Below are 23,775 nucleotides of genomic sequence, written 5' to 3'. Positions count from 1 at the left end.
TGCTCGCCCGCCGCTCTATAAAAGCCCCTCTTCTGCCGCGGCGAGCTTAGATCCAGCGCGTCCGCACGCAAAGCAAAGCCGGCTCGCAGGGCAAGAGAGACGAGGATCGGAAGGGAAGGGAAGGTGGGGGGGACTTTCCTCCCGGGCTCCAGCGCAGAAGAGGGCTCCTCGCGTGGCGGCTCTCCCGCCGCCCCCTCCCGAGCAGGCAGCCCCTCCGCCCGCCCGGCGCCCCCGCCCCGCCCGGTGCAGCCCAGACCATGAATTCTGACTCCAGCTCGGTTTCCAGCAGAGCGTCCTCGCCAGACATGGAGGCGATGTACCTGCGCGACCACCACCATCACCACCACCATCACCACCACCACCACCAGGACAGCCGCCTAAACTCGGTGTCCTCCACCCAGAGCGAGGTGGGCGCCAAGGGCTCGGCCGAGGGCCTCTCGCGGGGAGGCGGCAAGGGCTCAGCGGCGTCGAGCGAAGGCGGCAAGTACAAGCTCAAGAAGCAGCTGTCCGAGCAGGACCTCCAGCAGCTGCGCCTGAAGATCAACGGGCGGGAGCGCAAGCGGATGCACGACCTCAACCTGGCCATGGACGGCCTGCGCGAGGTGATGCCCTACGCGCACGGGCCCTCGGTGCGCAAGCTCTCCAAGATCGCCACGCTGCTGCTGGCGCGCAACTACATCCTCATGCTCACCAGCTCCCTGGAGGAGATGAAGCGCCTGGTGGGCGAGATCTACGGCGGCCACCACTCGGCCTTCCACTGCGGGACGGTGGCCCACTCCGCCAGCCACCCGGCCCACGCCGCCGGCGCCGTCCACCCGGTCCACCCCATCCTGGGCGGCGCCCTCTCCTCGGCCAACGCCGCCTCCTCTTCGCTCTCGGCCTCTCTGCCCGGCCTCGGCGCCATCCGGCCGCCCCACTCGCTGCTCAAGAGCCCCAGCACGCCGCCGGCCCTCCAGCTCAGCGGCGGCTTCCAGCACTGGGCCGGCCTGCCCTGCCCCTGCAGCATCTGCCAGGTGCCCCCGCCGCCCCACCTCTCCGCCAGCCTGGCTCGCATCTCCACAGAGACCAAGGACTTGCTCAAGTGACCCGCCGCTGCCCGGAGGGGACCGTGGCCGAGCCGGGCTTGGAGGGGCCCAGAGACCCGCGCTGGCTAGCCGGGTGGGGCGCGCAGGAAGAGCCCCGGAAGCCGAGCCAGCCCAGGAGTCGGGGGAGGGGGGGTGCGTGCATGCTTCTGCTCCTCTCCCCTCCCCACCCGAGCGTGTCCCGCCTGCGTTTGTGGTCACCAGGGCACCTAGGGTAGCAAAAGGAACTGGCGAAGGTAACGGGCTTTGAGTTGTGTTCAGGGGCGCCATTTCAGGGCTCCGCCCACCACGCGATTCTAAAGTCTGTCTGGGTTCAAAGGCTGCGGAGAAAGGGGGGAATGTACATAGGCCCTTAAAGTTGATGCAGCGGAGACGCGACCCCCCCCCCCCGCCCCCCATTGTACTTGTCCATTTGCCGGTTCGGTCTGAGCGCATCTCAAACCAATTCATTTAAAGGTGTGGAAAGGTTATTTCCCCCAAGCACATCTTTGGCAGCAAAGTTCGGTTATAATCGATGGGCACGATCCAGCCAAGGTCAAGAGCGCTTGAGTCAGCACCCCTATGTACACTCCCTTGGCAGTAAGTCTCATTGAAATCAGTAGGGGTTACTCTCGAGTAAACGATGTCTCGATGATTTCAGGGGTTTCAATAACCCTTCATTTGACATGGGCAGAATTGTATGTGTATCGTTGCTTTTTGGACTGAGGAAGCCAGGCAACCAACAACACCAGCCACAACTCTGCTGTGAAGGGCGGGGGACCTCCGCGTTGCGCGTTCTTGGGGATGCGAAAGGGGAAGGCAGGAAGAGCAGCCGAGCTGAGCTCAGCATTTGGCTTCAGTTCGAGTCCTGAGTCGGCTTGAAACTGAATGCCTTTCTTTTCCAAAATCTGCTCGACCTTCGCACGAGCGCTCAAATGGAGAATGCCCGCCCGCTTGGGATCTCCGACGTTACAATGCCGGCCGAGGGGGGCAGTTTTCCTTGTAACAAGGATCGGGGAGTTGAGGTCTCTTTCGGTTTTAGACCTGCTTTTCTTGCATTCGGAAGAAAAATCGTGTCCGAACCCCACCCTCGGCGTGGCGGGTTGTCAGGGGGCAGTTCTGGTCCGTAGGACTCTCCGTGGTCTTTGACCCAGCCATCTCCTCCGCGCAGGGCAGCTCCGGTCCTTCCCCCGCCCCCCGCGGGACCTAAGCCGAGCCGCTGGCTCCCTCCGCCACTCTCTGCATGCAGGGTCGGGTCGGGTCCCTCGGACTGCCTTGGTGCGTTCCTCTTTGTTCCGTTTTCGTTCCTCCTTCTGGGCGCTTGCTTGAAACTATTTTGTTAGGGCCTCACAGACAATGACGTGTCTTTATTTTTTATATATTCTCAAGAACGATCGATATATTTATTATTATTGACCAATGTTTCTGGATGAAATTTCACATTAAAAAAAAACCGAAATAAAAGTTTGATTTTTGTTTTGCCTGCATCTGAAGCTGCATTTCAAGGCAAGGGGGGAAGGAGACGAATTTGGGGAAGGGGGTGCGCTGTGTGGGAAAGGGGTTTTTTTTTAACCTGCTTTTTTAAAAAGTTAACGTTTACAATAGGATTGATGCTAAAACGTGCGTTTAAAATTCTTTGCAGCCTTTCTTGAGACCAAGTCCAATGTATTGCCCTTCTGTGTAAGCATACATAGCATTGCTTAAACATAAGGTTTCGATCCGTGCAATACTTACCGGGAAGTAAATCCCATGGAAATCAGTGGGACCTATTTCCAAGCAAGTGTATAGACAGTTTGGGTGTAGCAAAACGAAACAAAGAATTTTTTTTAAAAAAAACTTCCAAACAGAATCTAAAATAATATTATAAAAATTCGGTAGCTTTCGATTAAACTAGTAATTTTCCCACTAGGCCATCTATTTTGTATGCCTGTTACTAGAAACTTGGGCTGGTTTTCTTTTGAAGGAGAACTCAAATCTCCATGAATTCCTAATACCCATAAAATGAGTGCAACACCCACACAATAGCCATACTTGGTAAAAACAAACGCAGGCGAGCCGATGAGGGATAATAAATCAGTGGTCTTTGTGCCCCTCCAAAGAAACAAAACTCGCAGAAACCAAATTCTAAAGTGTATAAGGATTGTTTGTCCGACATCATGCTTCCCAAAATGGGAGGTGGGATTAAAAAAAAAATCTGTTCCCGGTTTATTTTGAAATGCTAGCAGTGCGATGTGGCCTTAGCTGTAGGCTTACAAACCTCTGATATTCTCCAAGAAGACGAGACAAAAGAATCGAATGAACTGAGAGCAAGGTTTGTTTCCAGGGTTATTTCAGTTACACGAGAACGCAGCTACACTTCAGTGGGTGCTTTGAACATCATTTCACAACGATCGCGAAGATGCTCCTTTTTGATACTTTGGTTTTTGTATATTGATCTGGCCCGGAGAATGCTAGAGCGCTGGACTAAAAGATATTGGAAATGGCCTCTGAACAGAACGGAATCGATTGGTTCCCATCGCCAGCCAATGGCCATCAGAGCTGGGCCTGGACCACCTTCGCCTGCCAAAACCGTATCTCGAGTTGTCTTGCCTGACTCCACGGAGAACATTGGGTTTCTCCCGGTATTTGGCTGTAGAAGCCGTTCATTTGCCCCGGCTGTCGTAAAAACCCCACCGCCCCATAAAATGGCCTCTACTTATTCCGGGGAGGTTTTAAAGCATTTTTTGAAGAGTTAGTGGCTTAATTGATGAAGCTACAAAGAGAAAAACAAATGGAGTGCACACGCCTTGTGCACACGCCAGCGGCCACATACATACAGAATTTTGAAGACAACGCTGGGTTTGGTAGAGTTTCCGGTGTCTTGAAGGTGTGTGTGTGTGTGGGGGGGGAGGTTAGAAAGGGGCTGTATAATCAGTTTTCTGTGTATGGTTCATTCGCCTGAAAGATAAAGAAGGCTTCCTATTAGTCAACAGGTGAACGAGAGCTTTCCAAAGCATTATTTTAATGATTAAAAAACAGAGAAGGCAAGAGAAGTGTGCCTGTGGGTGACAGAGGTTTTACTTTTTCTAAAAGGAAGAGAGATTTAATAGCGACAATAATCTGAAATAATCTCTCCCCCCCCGTATTATTCCAAGAAAAACGTTTTGTTTCTAATTATTATTAAGACTGAAGTTGTGACCCAGCTTCACTTTAGGAGTTTTGCTAGATCTGTTCATTGAAACGAGATAGATTCAGGCGTGCGTTAAACTATACAGCCTTAAGAACACTTTCCTGAGAGTAAAACCCGCGTAGAATTCTGAGTAGACCTGTTTAGGATTGGTTTCTCAGCTTCTCATTGAAATCAATGATGTGGACAAATGCTTCACTTCTACCCGACTGTGTCCAGAGACGAATGTCCTAGCCTCTCTGCCGCCTTCAAATCAGGTTACATCATCATGACATATTTTCTTGTTCTGTATCCTATTATATTTTTATTTTTAACGTATCTTTAGTCAACAAAGGGATCGGGCCCCGGACTGCAATTTCGAGCACACTTACTAAGAAATAAGTCCTACTGGGTTCAGTGAGACTTTCTCTTGAGCAAATATCTTTAGGCTCGGATTGTTCCCGAAGAATGCGAGAAGAGGGTGGATCCACTTGCGATTCGCAGGTAAGAAACCGAAAAATGCTTAACCAAAGACTCACACTCGCGCCGCTGCCTTCATAGTGTTCATAGAACTCGGGGCTACCTGTCCCTATAGGTGGCCCAAGAGGAAAAGATGACCTCGATCCAAATTCACTGGCATGACAACTAGGTGGGAGGGACAATTCTGGCGAGAGTGTGCGCTCCAAGAAAGCAAGGACCGAGTTTAGTTTGCCCACTGCAGTCAGTAACAGGGCAGAGGTGCGAAAGCTTGCCTGGAATAAGCGGATCCGAGCTCCAAAAGAGAAGAGCGAGGTCACCTGTCCCGCGTACCCAGGGCTCAGTTCCAGAATATGTGCGAAGGAAGAAGAAAACTCGCCTTTCCCTCAACCACCACCATTTAGCATTAAGGAGCAGACTTGACCGCTAGCGGCTTGGCTTTTCTAGAAATTAAACACTGTGAATGGCAAAGGATCAAGTCTGATGAGGAAAGCCCTCCGGTGTGTAGAAACTTAGGGGGTTTTCTCAGCCGAATAGGTTGAAGTTGCTTGGAACAGAAGCTCCCTGGAGATCTAGCCTGGTACTGATCTCGGTAAGAACCGGTTAGCAGCGGCCAGTTCTGTGAAGATGCAACTTTCCCTTAAATATATTTTCTACTGAAAAATTTATTTTGGCACGTAAAAAATACAGTCCGCTGAGAGTTCACATTATATTATTGTCTGGTGGAGTGGTGGAATGCAATAGCCTCAATTTTTAAAATCTCTTGCGAACATGCACAGTTTAGGACTGTAGTCAGAGTTCCTTGTAAATGGTAACTTCAGTGTGCGGGACACACTAAGTAAACAAGTTCGTCCGTTTAGGTGGAGCTGAGTTCTCTGTCAAAAACTAATTTTTGCAGAGGCATCATTGCTAGTTAAAAAAGCAACCCAGAGTGTTTTATTCAATGTCTTCGATGAGTGCCATTTAAGGAAACGCGGGAGCTGCTTTCCGCCCCAGTACTTGGGACGCAGACAAAACTGGAAGAGCCGCTGCTGCGTTTTGCATTCCTAGTCAAACTGACAACCTTCAGTTCCTACCCACATCAAATTGTGCCCTGGTCCTCATTTATGTCCGAGTTTCCAATTCAGTGGCTGTTTAACTGAGTAGCTAATTCATTAACTGTGCGATCCTATGCAGAGTTACTCCAATATAAACTGGTCGATTTTAATGAGTATAGACTAGCATAACTCTGCATGGGATCGCACTGTATTTTTAGGCTGCAATTCTGAAGACGCTTTCCTGGGAGTAAGCCCCATTGAATATCAGGGGCTTCTCTTCTGAGTGGGCCTGCTGAGGATTGCTCCCTCTGCCTCTCATTTCGGAGGAGGGGGCTGCCCCCTGCTGTGCATCTGATTTCCAGGGATTGCGACTTTCCTCCCAGGAACGCGCCATCCGCCCCTCCAGAAAGACGCGGGGCTCCTTGGCAGCTCTTCTGGCAGCTTCTCCGGAAGAGATTTTTGATGCCTTCCTCCAATCGGATTCAACATGCAAATAAAAGAAAGTTTGGCTAATTGGCGCTGTGGAGCAGCCCCCGCACCTTGCAACCGCCTCCCCCGGCTTTGCCTTAACTTGAAAACGAGGGTGGTGGTTCTGCATTCATATTGTCAGAGGGAAAACGAGAAGCTCCATTTTGTTAGTAGCAAAATCAAACAGGGGTCGAGAGGCACATTAGAGACTAAAAACATTTGTCCCAGCAGGAACTTTCGTCAGTCCGAGCTCACTTCATCAAATGCGAAGAAAAAGAGGAAAAGCTTTTCCGTCGGTCCAAAGGGATTCAAATCCAGTCAGCCTCCCAGCGTTTCCTTACAATAGACAGTTTGGGGGGTTCCTGTTCTTCACTGCGTTTACACCGCCAATCCGAATCAGCATCCCGTTCGCAATGGAAAGAGAAGCTTTCCTCCAGCCTGTGCTTGGTAGCCTTTCTAAAGCCACCGCTTTCCTTCCTCCTCCAAGCAAAGCGAGCCCCTCCTTTTCCACACAAAGGGTCAGAACCATTTTTTTAAAAAACCAAATCCTTAAGGGGTGGAAGAGCCGATCCCCCGGGAAACGCTCTTTTCGTTTCACATCTGCAAGACAGAATTGCAGACTCATGCTCTGTCAAGGGGGGGGGGGTGTTCAGTGGTGCTTGGCGTCCAATCCCTGGCATCCCTGCTTGACCTAAGAGCCCGGAGAACTACTGCCCTTTCTGAGGAGACAATGGAAGGCAACGTGTTTAAACAGTAAAGGTGTAAGTAATCTGGATTAAGTGATCCTGAGTATATCTGGCTATTTCAGAACAGAAAGGGGATCTTTGCAGGATTTAATCCTGCAGTTCAATCCAGCAGGCAGAAGGTAATCCCTTCGAAATTAGACCGTGGTCTGCCAAAGGACCGAAATCTCTCTCTCTCTCCACCTATGCACATGCACTCAGGATGGCAGAGGTGCAGGCTAGATGTTTCTCCCGAAAGCCTTCCAGGTAACGAGGCAAGTCAATGAGTTTCCCTCTCTCACACACGAAGCTTCCGTATACTGAGCGCAACCCCTCGGCAGACGTGATCCTTTTTGCTGGAGACTGAACCTGGGATCTTTCCCAGCAAATCCGAGGCTCTATCACTGAGCCGGGCCTCTCCCCTAGTGCGCCAGGGGGAAAAGCGAATGTTCTTCTCCATACAAAAGCACGTCACGTCTTTTCAGTGGGCAGCTGTGTCTCAGCTACAAGCCAGCGAATGTCCTGCGGCCCACTAACGTGTAATCCGCCTTGAGACTCTGTGAGAAAGGCAGACTCTAAATAACTATTACTTTATTTTTTTTAAAAAATATCCCATACTCAGAAATAAACTTTGTAGATTTGCACGTAGACATGGGATCCAACTGACGAGAGTCAGGTTTACTACTCAGTAAACCCAGCCGGGCTTGGGCTGCACAATAAGGTTTAGTTCGTGAGTCTGCAGGTCTTTTCCCACGTGCAACAAGCCCTCTCCGGGTCGCCTCAAGGACAACATCCCCGCGAAGTACACCCGTTTTGAGTGTACGAACGTGGCGGGGACAAGGCGGCTCGCCTGGGAGCGCTTTGCTGCTTGTGGTGGGACCCCCCCCCCCCCAGTCCGCGCCTCCGGTGCTTCGCCCCAGTCGGCAGGGGGTGCGGCTTTCCACCGCCTTCACATACAGTGGAGTCACGGGGAAACTCCACTCCGGCCGATTTAACCGAGTGACAATGAGTCGGTACATTTTCACATCTTCGAGAATTTCCAACTAAAGCAGGATTGGGGCCCAGCGGAAATTTAGAGACCAACAAGATTGTCAGAGTGCCAGTTCTCCAGAGGCAGAGCTCCCTTCTCCAGACACTAAAGAGTTATTTGAGCTGTGGTTTACATATTAAGCAACGCTTCGATTTTTTTCAACAAAAAAGCCGGGGTAATGAATTCGTATTCAGGAAAGCTGGAAGTTGAAAGAGAAACTTTCCCTGGTTGCCCCTGTCTCTCCGCCTGGTTTCATCGCGCTCTCTCGTTGCTGAGACGAGGGGAGATTTTATTCACTTCTTCCACTTGGCCGTGTGAGGACGGGCGTCGCGTTCTGACTATGCCAGATGCAGATGCCCCCCTGCCCCCGACCTCGCTTCGCCCTTCCCCAAACTAGCCAGAGTTAAGCAGCAGAGTTACTTAAGCAAGTGTAAATTCCCAATCCACTGCGATCAACGTGATCGTGTTAGGATCTGGTTGACTCCAACTGGAAGGACTCCGCCTACAGTTTCTGTTTAAAAGGGCGGCTTAAGCGAGACGAGACTTCTGAACCCTTTCAAAGAAATCGTCTCCTAATATATCTACTCGGAAGTACATTCCGGGGGCGTTCGTCTCCCCCAGTCCTTTTTTCAAGACAAGAACTAAACTAAATCACCAATCCGCTCGATTTTAGATCTCCCTCCTTCCTAAATGCGAAACGTTCTGAACTGAAATCAGAACCCCCTCGGTCTGCCTGTCTGTCCAACCCCCCTTCCCCCCTCTTGCAGTCTGAAATGCTCTTGGGTGAGTGCTGAAACGTTTCTTAGGTTCACACTCACAATCTCCAGTCATCATCTCGGCCCCTAAAGCCATTCCCATTTCGCCTTTAGGGTGCCAAGAGAGCGGTTCGCCCCAAGCGAGCCCCCCCCCCCCCCCGGAAGGTCCTGGCGACGAGGCAGGGCTTCGCTCCTGGCCGGCCTCTGCCTCGAGCTGCTGGAGCGGCAGGCCGGATTCTGGAAACCCTCCAACAGGTGGGGCTCTGGCTTAGTATCCGCTCCGTCGCCTTTGCGACTGGAGGTGAGAGCAGCCAATGAGAGCCCGGATGCCGCGGACCGGACCCTCACCTAGGCGCGTCGCTGAGCGAGCGTCTCCCGGGGTCCGAGTACCGCAGCCCGGAAACCTCAGGAGGGAGCCGCCTGCCTTTGGTTTCCACGCCTCGACTAATCCTGGTGACCCCAAGAAGACCTGCACGAATCGCTAGCGAAAGGCTCCCCTGAACGGGAAATCGGTGGGAATGTTTGCACTGCCACCGAGAGCGGCATTGCCTCGCTTCGTCGGCCCCCTTGTTTGCTGGAAGATCGCGTCTTTTGCGTCGCCTGGGGTGGGATATTAGGAAAGGATCCCGGTGTGGGACCTGGAAGCGACCCCCTAGAGAAAGCCCCAGTAAAAGGGACCACGCAGGACAGTTTAATGGATGAAGGCAGACGCGGGGCCCTGTCAGCTCCAGAAGTTCTATTCTCTGAATTGCATCTAAAACAAAAGGCGGGAGGGCTAAATCTCGAGGTAACTGTCACATGTTATATTAAGCGGCAGAGTACGATTCTGTCTTTAGATTTGGAACAGATTCTGTTTCTGCATTTCAAAGGCAGGAGAGAGTCTGCCACCTAACTGAGAATGAATTGATGGGTTTATGGTGAAATCAAGTGAGATTTGGGGTGGTGGTGGTGGTAAAAAATTATATATACCCATGTGGAGCATTTGAATTTAAACGGCAATTAAAGGTGTGAGTATATGCAGCTGTGATTTGCACATGGAGCTGTTTTATTTTGAGTCAGACTACTGACTATTGAGGTCAGTATTATCTGCTTTGACCACCGGGGCTATTCTTTTAACTGGAGGCTCCAGGGATTCAAGCTGAGATCTCCTGCAGACAAAACAGATACTCTACCACTGAGTTGCAGAGCTTGGAATACTAACAAAATTATTCATAAATAAATTCAGTTGTGATAAATTATTTTGATTTCCAAGCAAATGTGGTTTAGACAAAGTCCCAAACTTATTCCCCCATGCATAATCAGGATGGCTGCAAACACAAAGAAAGACTTAAACCAGTAAAATAGCCCATACAGACCCCACTGGAAAAAAAGCTAGAGTAGCTTGAAGCACAGCTTTTGCTCCAGAGCAGAACCCCCTGGTATGTGTAGTGGCTGGAATGTCAGACTTGGACTTGGGAGACCCCAGTTGGAATCCTCTCTCTGCCCTGGAAACTCGCTCTGCAGCTGGTGGGGGACAGGGGCAGCCGCACACTCTCAGGCTAACCTACCTCTCAGTGTTCTTATGAGGAGAAAATGGAGAAGAGGAGAACAATGGAAGATGCTTTGTGTCCTCATGGGAGAGAAAGGTGGGATATAAATGAAGTAAACAGAAATAAAAAATTTCCAAGAAAGGGGGGGGGGCTACTGGCCAGCCCTTTTCCTTCCTTGGTTGCATAGCTAATTTTTCCTAGTTGTTGGGAGGGGGCATTAGCAGAGAAGATCAGCAGCCTGAGCCCCCCAACAGAGACATCCAGCTGACTTTTCCTTTAAGGACTGGTGCTGGGAGGGGCCTTCAGGATTCCACAGAATGAGCCCAGCTGCTTTTGACATATTTTAAGAATAATATACACTCAATTTTGAAGACATTCACCAGTGTAAATGTCTGAATCAGTATATATGTATGAGGAGAAAAGGCTCTTGTAGAGCGAGTAGGCCTCAGCATAAACACTTCCTTTGCCATAGGGGATACTTGATTATTTATGGTTTATGAGACTTAGGCAAGATTAAACAATTGCCTGTGTTGGATGGGCAGTATTGCATGGTGGTTCAAATCCTCACTCTGCCATGGAAGCTCACTGGGTGACCTTGGGCCAGTCACACACTCTCAGCCTAACCTACCTGCCAGGGTGGTTGTGAGGATAGAATGAAGGTGAGGAGAACAATGTAAGCCACTTTGGTCCCCATTGGGAAGAAGGGCAGAGTATAAATGAAGTAAATAAAATAAAATACCAATATTTTATTTCAAAAATGTTCCCAGTAAGGAAACCAAATACATTTAAAAATAGACTATGTTAGATGGATGAATGGGTGTTTTACTCACTCAATGGGTAAGTGAAGATATGGCACACCAGACATGAAAATGTTTTGATTGCCATGGATCTAGTCCTCAGTGCCGTCCATGTCTTTCAGGTGCCTGTAGAATCCTGTTTTATTCTGCTGCTTCTGGAATCTTCCTCAGATTAGGTTGTTGTTTTTTTAAAAAGATTTGACTCAAATTAATCAATTTATGTGTTTAGAAAAATCACTTGTCTGGAAAAAAAACCCCCAATACTTGCATCATCTCTATTCTGCAACCAAAACTTCAGTTAACCAATTAAAGCATGAGTCAGTACTTGGCCTACCCTAAGAACTTAAGAGGACTGTCAGTGGTCTGCTATCAGGGCTCAGGCCCAGAACTTAAATCATACATGTATGAATAGCAATTTAAATAAGGTAAAGGTAGTCCCCTGTGCAAGCACCAAGTCGTTACTGACCCGCGGAGGGACGTCGCATCACAACGTTTTCTTGGCAGACTTTTTATGGGGTGGTTTATGCAATAATTAAACCTTCAAGTCTATAAAAGTTCACAAAAATTACATGGACTGAAACTTAGATTTGTAAGGACAGCTGCAATTCCCAATTCTTTAACAGATTAACATTTGTGATTCATTCATAAGAGAACATGGCAAGAAAAAATTCCCTTGTGAAAGTGATCACTGCTGGAGAAGATGCACCATGGGCTCTTCCCACATAATCCAGATCTTCTCATATTATCCCAACAGAGTGGGAAGGAGCAGAGCTTCAATAGCTCCCACTCCAAGCTGACATAAGAATCTGCTCGAAGTCAATGCCCAAGTCACGAGAGTGCAGCATGTAGAACATGTATATCAGTCCTATTATTTATTCACTTCAAAGTTCTTTTGATTGAAAAAGAATTGGACCAGTCTCAGTCTCTGCTGTGAAAATGAAAGGCAACAGACAAAAAATATTGGTCAGCTAGACTTAAGAACTTAAGCAGGAGATTCAAGCATATGTTTAAATCTCTACCACTGAAGTGAATGTACTTAACTTTGACTCGTCTATCCATGACTATTAGTAGCGACAGAGAGTGCAGTTCAGTCATACCTGACTTAAGACCAACCCCTGGTGGGGTTTTCATGGTAAAAAACTATCAGAGGTGGTTTGCCATTTTCTGCCTCTGCAGCCCTGGCCTTCATTGGAGGTCTTCCATCCAATTAATAACCAAGGCCTACCCTGCTTCGCTTCTGAGATCTGATGAGATCGGGATCACCTGGGCTATCCCAGTGAGGGCATGGTTATTAGTAATCATGGTTAAATGGAACCCCCATCTTCAGAGGCAGTTGCTGGGGGCAACAACTGGGCAGGGTGAGATCTCTGTGCTCTGCTGATGGTCTTTCTGGAGCATCTGGATGGTCACTGTAAAAAACAAGGTCCTAGACTGGATGGATTTGTGGTCTGATCCAGCAGGACTTATTTTTGTTCTTATAGCCAATGTTCATTTAGACTCTTCTAATGTGTAGATTTCTTTATTATACATTCTTCTAAAAGTTTATCATCTGTATTCCACTTGCCCACCATTCCAGATATCAATAATGAAATTCTTTGAGGTTGATTTTTAAAGAAATAAGAAACTTTGTATTTCATTGCAGTTCAAAATATTTTTTTAGTTCAAGTATAGCCTGCCTGAGACTCACAATGGCTTACAAAATAGAGAAAACCATATAAACAGCATAAAACATCCAGTAAACAATGTAATAGAGCTAGTTTTACAGAAGAAAACAATGCAAACAGAAAATTATCCAACATACCATACATATTATGACATGCCCTAATGCAGACAGTAGATTACAAAGGTAGATGGCAAGGTGATACATACAATAGTTAAAGCAAGGTGACACATAGAATAAATATTGCTGTTGATTACAATCCTGTTCCATTATAAAAATGTTTTCCCAAGCTGTTCTGAAAGTATAAGGCACTCTTGTGAAAACAGGAGCGCTGCAAGACAGGGAACGAAGCCACTGTGTGTGTGTGTGTGTGTGTGTGTTGCTTCGAAAACTAGATAAAACGGATCACCACCAATGAGCTTGTAAATCTTTCACCATCTACCACTGGACTAGTCTTTTTGAAGCAGTTGAAAAATGTGCCTGATTCCTCAAAGGACACACCTGTTATCTGAAACAGTTCTTAACCAGCTTGTTAAGCCAGCTTTGACACATCAAAGGGCCAAGACAATGGCCACAAACTTTAACAATAGTTTTGCCTCCAGCGAAAGCCTCTGTCCAAGCAAGGCTTGTGCCAGTTGCATTATGGCCTCCAATTGAAAATAAATTTTACTTGAATAAGTACCTCAGTCTGATCAGAGGCTCTGCCGCCACGGAAACAAAAGCAGTTGGGGATAAGTTATTGACTCCACTGACAGCCTGAATGGACTTCATTATGCCAGCCCACTCTTGGTAAATGTGTCAGGTTTTAAACTGAATTAGGTGGCAGGTGCAGGAACCATTTTCCTGCCCCCCTTGAGACAGCAGAGGGCCAATCATCACCTGATTCTACAGACAAATGTTTAGATTTGGGCTTTTTTCCCAAGCTGTGTGGCCATAAGTGAAAGCATATTTAAATCATAAGGCTTTCCTGTCCCCCTTTCCAGCTTTGCCTGCCGTTGGCCTGTCACGTTCCCACAGGCAAGTCACCCAAGCCCTCTGGTGCAATGTAGTATGTTGTTTTGTCCTTAGAGCACAGACGACAATAATGCCCTTGATTTGTCTTTGTTGTGGGTCACTTGAGATTGCTGATTGGGGGGCTTCTGGCCCCTACTTCTGTTCAAGGCAATGCAGGCCACAGGGGAATGGAAACCCTCTCCCCTTTGTTCTTCTTCTAAGCAATCTTAAACATATCAATTTTCTTTTAGAAAGATAGGTTTAAAGGATTGGCTTTGGGTCAGTTTCATAAGAGGAGAAAAGTAAATTTTATTCTTGCCTTTGGTCAATCATACTTTCATCAAGGGCTTCCTTTCATATGATTATTTTTTCATAAAATAAATCTGATAACTGAATATATGAGAAATACTTGGCTTAAGTCCAGCCAAAGGGAACCATATTTAGTTCTGTTAAGTTTGTTTTAAAAATTAAGTGTGTCTAACAAATTTCTGTTGGGATCAATGGGACTTCAAGGGGCTTCCCTCTGGCCAGAGGATGTCCATTGTCTGCAGAGGACTAATTAACACACTCAACCAGCTCTTAGACAAATCCTCCTGCTCTGGAGGTGCTGTCTGATTAAGTAGGCTCACTTTCATGCTGTAGACAGTCAGTTTGGACTGTTATTGGGCGTTTTCAAATGTGAGATGACCTGTGTTTGAAGGGCAATACTTAGTTTCTTTTCTTAAAGTTGAGGAGCTCCTCAACCCCGACACTGGCAGGTGAATTAACGAGGCAGCGGGGAGGCTGCAGGCTTAAGCCTGCACCTCCCCCTGCCGGGCACTCTGTTTGCCCGCCAATGTCAGGGTTGAGGAGCTCCTCGAACCCAACACCAGTGGGCGAATGAATGAGGCGGCGGGGAGGCTGCAGGCTTAAGCCTGCACCTCCCCCCACCAGGTGTTCCGTTCACCCACCGATGTTGGGGTCGAGGAGCTCCTCGACCCCAACACTGGTGGGTGAAGGAGGTGGCAGGGATGCAGGCATAAGCCTGCACCTCCCTGCTGGGCGCTCCGCAGCTGAGCAAAGGTAAGTGGTGGGGGCTGGGGGGCTGGGTCTTGTGGGGTTTTTAAAGGGCCCTGCTGCTTGTTGGCAGGACAGGGCCCTTTAAACTATCAGGAATGCCCCCTGCCAGCTGACAGGGAGGGGGTGCTAAGTGGGGGGGGTTGGGAGTGGGGGTGGCTGGGGATGCTGGAAAACAGCCTCCTGAATCACTTTGGAATGCTCCAAATCTTTACGGAGCATTCCGAGGCATTTCAAATACCTGAATCCGAAGTGGCTTGCCGTTTGGGTTTTTCTGAATGTTTTTCCTGCTTCCGGTAAACCTGAAGCAGGAAATCTGAATATTTCCAGCATGCACACCCCTACTCAGTAGTTCCAAGGGATTCTAAAAATCTTTCTGATATAAAGAAGTCATATTTTCCTAATGCACAAACCACAGTATTTTGTTTGTGGTAACCTTTTATTCCAAAATAACTCCAGGACCTAGGAAAATTGTATATATGAGTAAAAACTTGGTTTTGCATATCCCCAAGAAGCATTGATAGTTGATGTATGGCTTTGCTTCGCATACTTCTAATAGGGCTTCATCCCACAGTGAGATGTGGTCACTAGATGGAGAACCAACCCTGCAACTATCCAAGGAGTAGCTGGATTACCTCCCACTTCACACATTACAGCAGAAACGAGGGAATGTATATTTATGAGTAACTTGTGAACCAATTGCTGGCATTTCTCTCTGGACTTCTTTGGCACTGTTTCTGCATATGTGTGAAGGTTGTTAATACAGTTTAAACATGAAAAGAAAGTCTCTTTTGAACTGACTGTACATTGAAGCTGATGTGGGACCACTAGTCATATTGCACATAAAATATAAAAGGCACTTTTAAACAATGGGGTAAAAATGCTCTATGGGCCCATGGCAAGCGCACAGGGAAAGCTCTTGTGAGGTCTCAGAGCTCTGGTGGAAGCAGAACTCAGAGACAGTGGCCGTTTCCACACTACTCACCTTCATCCGGAACGCTGCGGATGTCAAGAAAAAAATGCAGAAGATAGCGTCTTCTCTTGCGAGTTTTGCACAACATCGCGCAAAACTTGTGCAAGAAGACTTGATCTTCTGCGTTTTTTTCGCGACGTTCTGCAGTGTTCCAGATGGTGAGTAGTGTGGAAATGGCCAGTGTCATGCGGCCCTTCATGGGGTGGGCTGAATAGAAGTAATGCACTGGGCTCAGGAGAACTTGTCAGCAGCCCCGCCTGGCTGCAAGTAGATTTGTATTTGTTCTGTGTTATTTAGCCTTTGCCTGCCTGTTTCACCTCACAACAGCTCCTTTGTGGTCTGCTAGGACCCACAAAAATAATGCAGGATCAGCTGAACTTCAGACACTTTGGATGCCAAGTCTCATTACTTAATCATAAGATTCAGGACTTTGAAGACTCTTAAAAACAGGGTCAGTTTTCTGGCCACAGAAATACCTGGGATGTGTCATTAGCACTGTGTGTCTTAGTTAAGTTAATGAGCAAGAAAGATGCCCTTCCTGCTAAGCAAGAGCTGCACCCTTCATGGAATCAGAAACTACTGCCATCAAACAACATGTTTGAAAAGTCATTTGCAAGGCTACTGTTTATTAAATACACTTTTAGTCCACCAAAAAAGGACGGGAAAGGTATTTAAACACACCTGCTCTTACTCTGTATAATAATTCCCATAATAATATTTGCATGCCATTTATTTTCATTCACTCCTCCGATTACATATAAAAATTAGTAGTGACCAAAATTACCTCAAAAATTTGTATTTTAGAAATAATGTTCCAGCCAAAAGTAAACATTTTAAACTGTTGAAGAATTAAGGGGAGACTTAATATATGTGCTTAAATATCTCCCATTGAATCATCTGCATTTAAAATATATGCGCTATTTTAAAATGAAAAAATCTTACTATAGTATAACTAATGCTTATCACATTTCTGCACCAGGAAATATCTTAATATCTCTTACAAGACATATATCTTAATAACTCTTACAAGACAAGCATATAAAGTGGCAGAAAGAGAAACTGAGTCACAGACAACACAAATGAATTGCATATAAATTGACCCTAGAATTCTAAACATCTATCTAGAGGGATTCATTTGAACTACACACTCCACATGAATTATCAAATGCTTTTACACCTTAATGGGCAATTACCTGTAATTGACTAAGCTAAAGCAGAAGACCCTTATGCATGCAAATAGTTTCCTTTCAAATCGAAAAGCACATTTATTTTTTAAAAAATGTACTAAGATCTTAATGTTAATGTACTGCCGCCCCTAAAATGTGTGAAATCTATAGTCTGCTGCATGGTTTGACACTATATCTCATCAGATTGTATTTTATTATGGCAGGACAGATTGAGTTTCTGAGTCATAATTGCAATCTGACATAGTGGTCACTAAGAGATCGATCCTAAACAGAGTTGTATTCTCCTGAATCTGATGAAGTCAATGCACGTAGAAGGGTGTATCTGCACTGTTAGGAAAGGATCATTATTGTTCAGGAGGAGGGAAGGGTTCTATGAAAGAAACGGTCTGCTTTAATCACAATTGTTTTTCCTTTACTATGACTTTATTTCTTAAAAAATCAATTCTCAGACTTAAAAAATCTCTCACCTCTGGCTCTAAAAGGGTTGGAACCTGTCACCTATAGAAGCAAAACCGTGTGGTCCACTTGTTCTTTCTCTAATATACACACATAGAAAAACACACACACATACTTACCTTGAAAAATGTTAGTACTTTAAGGCTAACTAAAGAACACTGTGCATCAACACACAACAATCATTCTTCACAGTGATATCACTTGCTGGATGTGCTCCCCCTCCACACACCCCCCCCCCACACACACACTTGAGCAGATGGTGTTTTATAGTTGGTCACAAATGGCTGTCAGCAAGTTTGTCTGCCTGCCAGTAACCTGTAGTTTGGGGACTCCCTTGGAGAGTGTACTAGCACCGAGTCTGTTGTTAGCAGCATCCAAGAAAATGATCCATCCTTTCTTGTCAGGCACAAAATTAGCCATCTCACTTTCAAACTGTTGATGAGGAAAATATGAATGAAATAAGGACACTGCCAAACTTGCTGGTGGTTTTTGAGCTCTCATTCTGTGTGACTTTAATACTGATCACATTAAAAGCAGCCATTAGGATGGCAAGGTTGAAATCAATGTAAAGAGTCCCCCCCCGCCCCCCCCTTCGTCCCAAAGGATCAGCCCTTGTTTGGGAATCAGCATTTTGTACTATGTTCCTTTCAATATTTCACATTTGTTACTGTCTCCCTCACCAAGACTTCATTTTGCTTTTCAGACACATTTTGTCCACACAGTCCAGAGTGACCTTTAGTGACATTGTTCTGCAGAGCAAGGGGAAAACCCAGAGCCAGTAAATTTCCCATTGCTGCCATCAGTCTCACTTTTGGCTTCAGACTCACAGCTAGAAGGCAACCAGCCAATCCTGCTGTCCTCAGTGGCTCTGGCCTTTTACCCACAGTGGAGATCAGAAGGAAGGGAGAGGAGTGAGGCCGCAACCGTGTTTCAAATGCCAACGCATGAAAGATGTGCAATTATAAACCAGAGGAAGCCTTTGGCATTACTTGATAGCAATTGTAATATTAGTGCAAATGAATCATTCTGCATCTCTAGTTCTATCAAAACAATGGCCACAATCCAATACACAGTTAAGCATATTCAGCCCCATTAAATCTATGGGCTTAAGCTTCCATAACTCCGGGCAAGACTGTGGTCTATCTCTACAAACTTACAAACAAAGAAGATTATTTTACCTTCCCCAGTGTTCCCAATTCTTAAATGAAAGCTTTATGCACAAAAATTATGTACATTCAAGTTGTCTAGTCTTAGTCTTTGCTTATTTTCTTTCTGATTTATCTGCATGAGGAGGTATACCTGAACAGGTGCTGATCCATTTTTGTGAGCACAGAAGCTGGAACTGAGCACTCATAGGCCTATTGAGGTAAGTGGTAATACTGCTTGTCTGGGAGGATTAAATTCAGTCAGCAACTTCTCTACCAAACAGTTAATCCATTTTGTTGGGAAATGCAAACAGCAGGCTAATTTAAGTGCTTTTAAATCTCTTGGATTTTAATATAAGAAGTGAGGGACATCTCTCATTGCAATGAATGAGATGCAAAAATGCTTAACTTTGGCTGCTTTGCAAGGCAAATTCAGGCAAGTCTTCATAATTTTAAAGACTGTAGTATCTTTTTAAAGAAAAAATTACCACAGATGTTGTTACTATTGGTCTGTATCTCTCCGTCCAAAATCCCCTGCAGACACAATAGAGGCCTTGAGCCATTGCTTTACTTCTGTGTTCAAATGACTGAAAGCAAACAAATTGAAACTTGAGCCCAGAGAAGGTGGAAGTGATGCTGGTTGGGAAAGGTGAGATACTGAAGGACATTGTGGTCCCCACTTTTGATGGGTTCAACTGACTTTTGCAGACTCGGTTAAGAGTCTAGGGGTTATACCAGATCCAGCACTGCTGCTAGAGAAGGAAGTTAATGCAGCTGCCCCCGGAAGCTTTCTTCCAACTCCATCTAGCACAGAAGATGGCCCCCAATCTTGACATGTTTTAGGTGGGTAGCCACATTGGTCTGCAATAGAACAGCAGGATTTGAGTCCAGTGGCACCTTAGAGACCAACCAGATTTTCAGGCTGTAAGCTTTCAAGAGTCAGAGTCCCCTTCTTCAGACATGAGTTGGCCACCTGGATCTACAGCGCAATCTGGCCACCTGGATCCATGACAATGTAACATCAAGACTCAACTACTGTAATGCATTCTACATAGGTCTCTCCTCAGTCACCTTGGAGACTCCAGTTAGTACAGAACTCCGCAGATTGGTTATTATCAGGAACTAGGCAGAACATGCATATTACTCCCATTCTGCAGTCACTTCATTGGCTATCTATCAGTTACTGGGCTCAATTCAAGGCTTTGACTATCACATACAAAGTCTTTCATGGCCTTGATCCCTCATATTTATGAAACTGCCTCTCCCTCTATGCTCCTCCATGGCAATGTCACTCATCTGAACAGGGCCATCTGCAGCAGCCATCCTGCCAATGGGCAAAATCAACAGCAGCAAATACACACTCATTCTCTGATGTGGCCCTCATCTTATGGAATGGCCTGCCAGAAGAGGTCAAGAAAGCTCCCAGTCTCCTGGATTTCTACAAACTATGCAAAACCAAATTATCCAGGAGGGCTTTTTTGTGCAGGTAAGGAAGGTTCAGAGAGATAGGGACTGTAGACTATACTACTGTGGACTATCTGTTGTCTCAAGTATGCTCCTATTGGGTAGTTTCTGTGTTGTTTAATACGTCATGTTAAATTGCTTGTATTTTGTTTCATCATTATTCCTGCTTATTTTCAAATTTCTACAACACATACCCTATTGTATTGTTTATTGAAAGTCCCAGCTGCTGATGTTATTGACTTCTACGGTATAATCTCCCTTGAGTCTCAGTGGGAAAGGTCGACTATAAATAATGTAAACAAACAAACAAGCATTGTTCATAAATATGACATATTAAGAAACCCCTACAAATGCATGTGAGTGGTTGATTTCATATGATTTGGCTATACAGAACTTCAGGAATTCTGAATTCTATTTGGTGGTTCCAACATAGTTTTCTCAGGCTTGTACTTTGGTATAAATTATTAAATTAATATAGCCCTGGTAACCTATAAAAGGTTATTAGAGGTGATCTAATCCAACATAATGCTCAACTGAAGAAAAAGAATCAAGAGAAAAAGCAACATATTCTGGAGGAAATAAAGAGTGAAGAGGAAAAATTAAAGATAACTCCTGGAAATACAAATATTTTGCAACATATTAAGATCTTACAACAACAACTATCAATGTTAATGTCACAAGAAATGGAAATAAAATTGAATTATGCCAAACAAAGAATGTTTGAATATGCAAATAAGCCAGGGAAATGGTTGGTATACAAACTGAGAAAAGGGAGAGAAAAGAGAATGATATTGAAAATACAAGAGGCAGCCATGGTATTACCAGATACTTCAGATATACAAAAGGCATTCTATTGATATTATGCAAATCTGTATAAGAGTTGTGATGTATCAGTGGAGAAAATAGAAGAATATATTAATAACCAGAAGTTACCTAAGATCACGGAACAACAAAGACAAATTATGAATGGTCTTAAGTGAGAAGAAAAGTGGGAGATGCTATAAAAAAGAGTAAGTTGGGAAAAGGACCAGATGGACCAGATGGACCAGATGGACTCGTCCCAAGTAGTTGCTATAAGTGTTTTGAGAATGAACTTCTGCAGCCTTTACAAAAGACAATAACACTATCTTAGAAGCAGGTAGAATGCCTGAGACATGGAAGGAAGCCAACATAACACTTATACCAAAAGATGGACAAGACCAGACATTGACAAGAAACAATAGGCCAGTATCATTATTAAATAATTACTATAAGCTGTTTGCAACAATATTGGCAGAAAGACTTAAAGTATTGTACAGGACATGATTCATGAAGACCAAAGTGGATTTCTACCTAAGAGGCAGTTGAAGGACAATGTAAGAATAGTATTGGATATTCTGGAGTACTTGGAAAAACATAATGAAAGACAAGCTGCTTTGATCTTCTTAGATACCAAGAAGGCCTTTGATAATTTAAATTGGAAATTTTTGTTTAAGATCTTGGAAGATATGGACTTTGGAGACAATTTTATAAAATGGACCAAGTTGATTTATACATCCCAGTCAGCATGGATAGTTGTTAATGGGGAGTTAACTAAACCATATGGAATACAAAGAGGTACAAGACAAGGTTGCCCATTGTCACCCTTGTTATTTATACTGGTTCTTTAAGTTCTGAACATGGACATAAGACAAGATGAGAGAATTGGAGGTTTAAAGGTGAAACAGGAGATTTACAAGTTAAGAGCCTTTGTGGATGATCTGGTGTTGGTAGTGGAGGACCCCTTAAAGGGAATTGAAACCTTAATGTCAAAACTGAAAGAATTTAGTGTAGTGGCTGGTTTTAAGGTTACTAAAGTGTTAACTAAAAATATGAAAATACAGGATCAAATGAAACTGGAGAGCAAAAGAGGTTTAAAATTGAGAAAAAGGTTAAATACTTGGGTATTACTTTGTCAAATTTGAACTGTATGTTATTCCAAAATAATTATATTAAGACTTGGAACAAAATTAAAAGGGATATGTTAAGATGGGACAACATTAAATTATCATTGTTGGGAATAATAGCTACTATTAAAATGGATGTTTTACCTAGAATGTTATTCTTATTTCATACAATTCCAGTATTGACAACCGAGGCACCATTTAAGCAATGGCAGAAGGATATATTGAGATTTATATGGTAAGGTAATATTCTGGAAGCAGCTGGGAAAGATGCTGGCTTCCAGATAGCTAATGCGCTGCCTTTCTCAACCCAGATCATAAAAGGGATCCTTACTCACAGTTTTAGCCAGTGAACGAGGCATGGTTCAAACATAAGCAAGATACATCTTTATTGGTCCAGATTTGTTGTAGACAAGCGGTAAATTCATTATGACTGTTGCATCCTTGAGGGAAAGGGTCCGAACAAAGGGAGGAAGAGGACCATAAACTTTTAACACCTTCACAGGAAGCCTACAATAAACTTCTATATTGGAGGGGGGACTACAATTCCCATGAGTACCAATTGTTAAAGGGACAGCACATAGTTCTGACTACACAGATACGAGGCTTTCTAAGCTGTGGTTACAGTACAGGTAAAAAACCAAGGGTTAAATTCAAGGTTCTACAGAATGCAAAGGAAAGAGGAGGTTTGGGTCTACCAGATTTGAGATTATATTTTGTGGCTAACTGTCTGGTTTGGATGACGGAATGGATTTTATTAAAAAATAGAAGACTATTGGACCTTGAAGGGCATGACTTAAGATTTGGGTGGCATGGGTATCTATGGTATGACAAAGCTAAGGTCAAAGCAGAGTTTACTAATCATTATGTAAGGTGTGCCATTTTGAGAGTATGGAATAAATACAAATTTAGGTTTTGTTTGAAAATACCTCTTTGGTTATCATCACAAAAAGCTCATTTTAGAAGGGAAATGGTGAGTCCATCTAAATGGTTAACTTATCATGACCTGTTGGAATTTTCTCAAGGTCAAGTTAAAATTAAATCAAGAGAGGATTTAGCAGCAAAAGGACATGTTTGCCAATGGTTTTCTTGTATGCAAATCTCAGAGAGATTTAAACTAGACAAGAGACATTATGACTTCGAACAATCTAAAACTGAATTTGAAATTGCCCTCTATACAAATGATGAACATGTTATTTCTAAAATGTACAAACTTTTGTTGAGGTTTGAGACAGAAGAAGAGCAAGTAAAAGAATGTATGATTAAATGGGCAAACAATTGTGGATATGACATATTAATGGAGTGATGGGAAAATATGTGGACAAGGGAGTTGAAATTTACATTAAGCTCTGGTATTAAGGAAAATCTTTATAAGATGATATATCGTTGGTAAATGACACCTAAAAAATTGTCTAGAATGTACAAGGATGCTTCAAATCTATGTTGGAAATGTGCTAAACAAGAAGGGACATTTTATAATATGTGGACATGTAAGAAAGCAAAGAGTTTCTGGTTGAAGATACAATCATCGATCCAGAAGATTTTGAAGATTAAAATCCAGTTGAAACCAGAGACTTTTTTGTTGGGAATGATGCACAATCAGTTGGAAAGAAGTTTTGGAACTTTGTTTTTATATTTGATCACGGTTTCTCCAGCCTCCCCGGTTGGGCCTGCCCTTCTCTTGCCAGGCGTGATCTATGCACAAAAATGGAAAACTCCAACATTGCCTACAATGGAGGAATGGTGGATAAAAGTTTTGGAGTTTGCGTCTATGGCAAAACTTACTTCACTGATTAGAGAAAAGACATTAGTTACATTTTTTTTTATTAGTTACATTTTTGACTGAATGGAAACCATTTATAGACTTTTTACATGAAATAGATAATAATGACTTTTAT

General features: G+C 44.8%; 1 protein-coding gene across 1 annotated transcript; it reads left to right on the top strand.

Moving 5' to 3' along the window:
* Positions 1-257: 257 nt before the first annotated feature.
* OLIG3 (oligodendrocyte transcription factor 3) lies at positions 258-1,085 on the top strand. Its single transcript, XM_054995707.1, has one exon. It carries the CDS (start codon positions 258-260, stop codon positions 1,083-1,085), a length of 828 nt encoding a protein of 275 aa, XP_054851682.1.
* The last annotated feature ends 22,690 nt before the right edge of the window (positions 1,086-23,775 follow it).

This window comes from Eublepharis macularius, chromosome 1, assembly GCF_028583425.1.
Source record: "Eublepharis macularius isolate TG4126 chromosome 1, MPM_Emac_v1.0, whole genome shotgun sequence".
Lineage (NCBI taxonomy): Eukaryota > Metazoa > Chordata > Lepidosauria > Squamata > Eublepharidae > Eublepharis > Eublepharis macularius.
The sequence above is the reverse complement of the archived record's forward strand: the minus strand, read 5'-3'. Positions and strand labels throughout refer to the sequence as shown.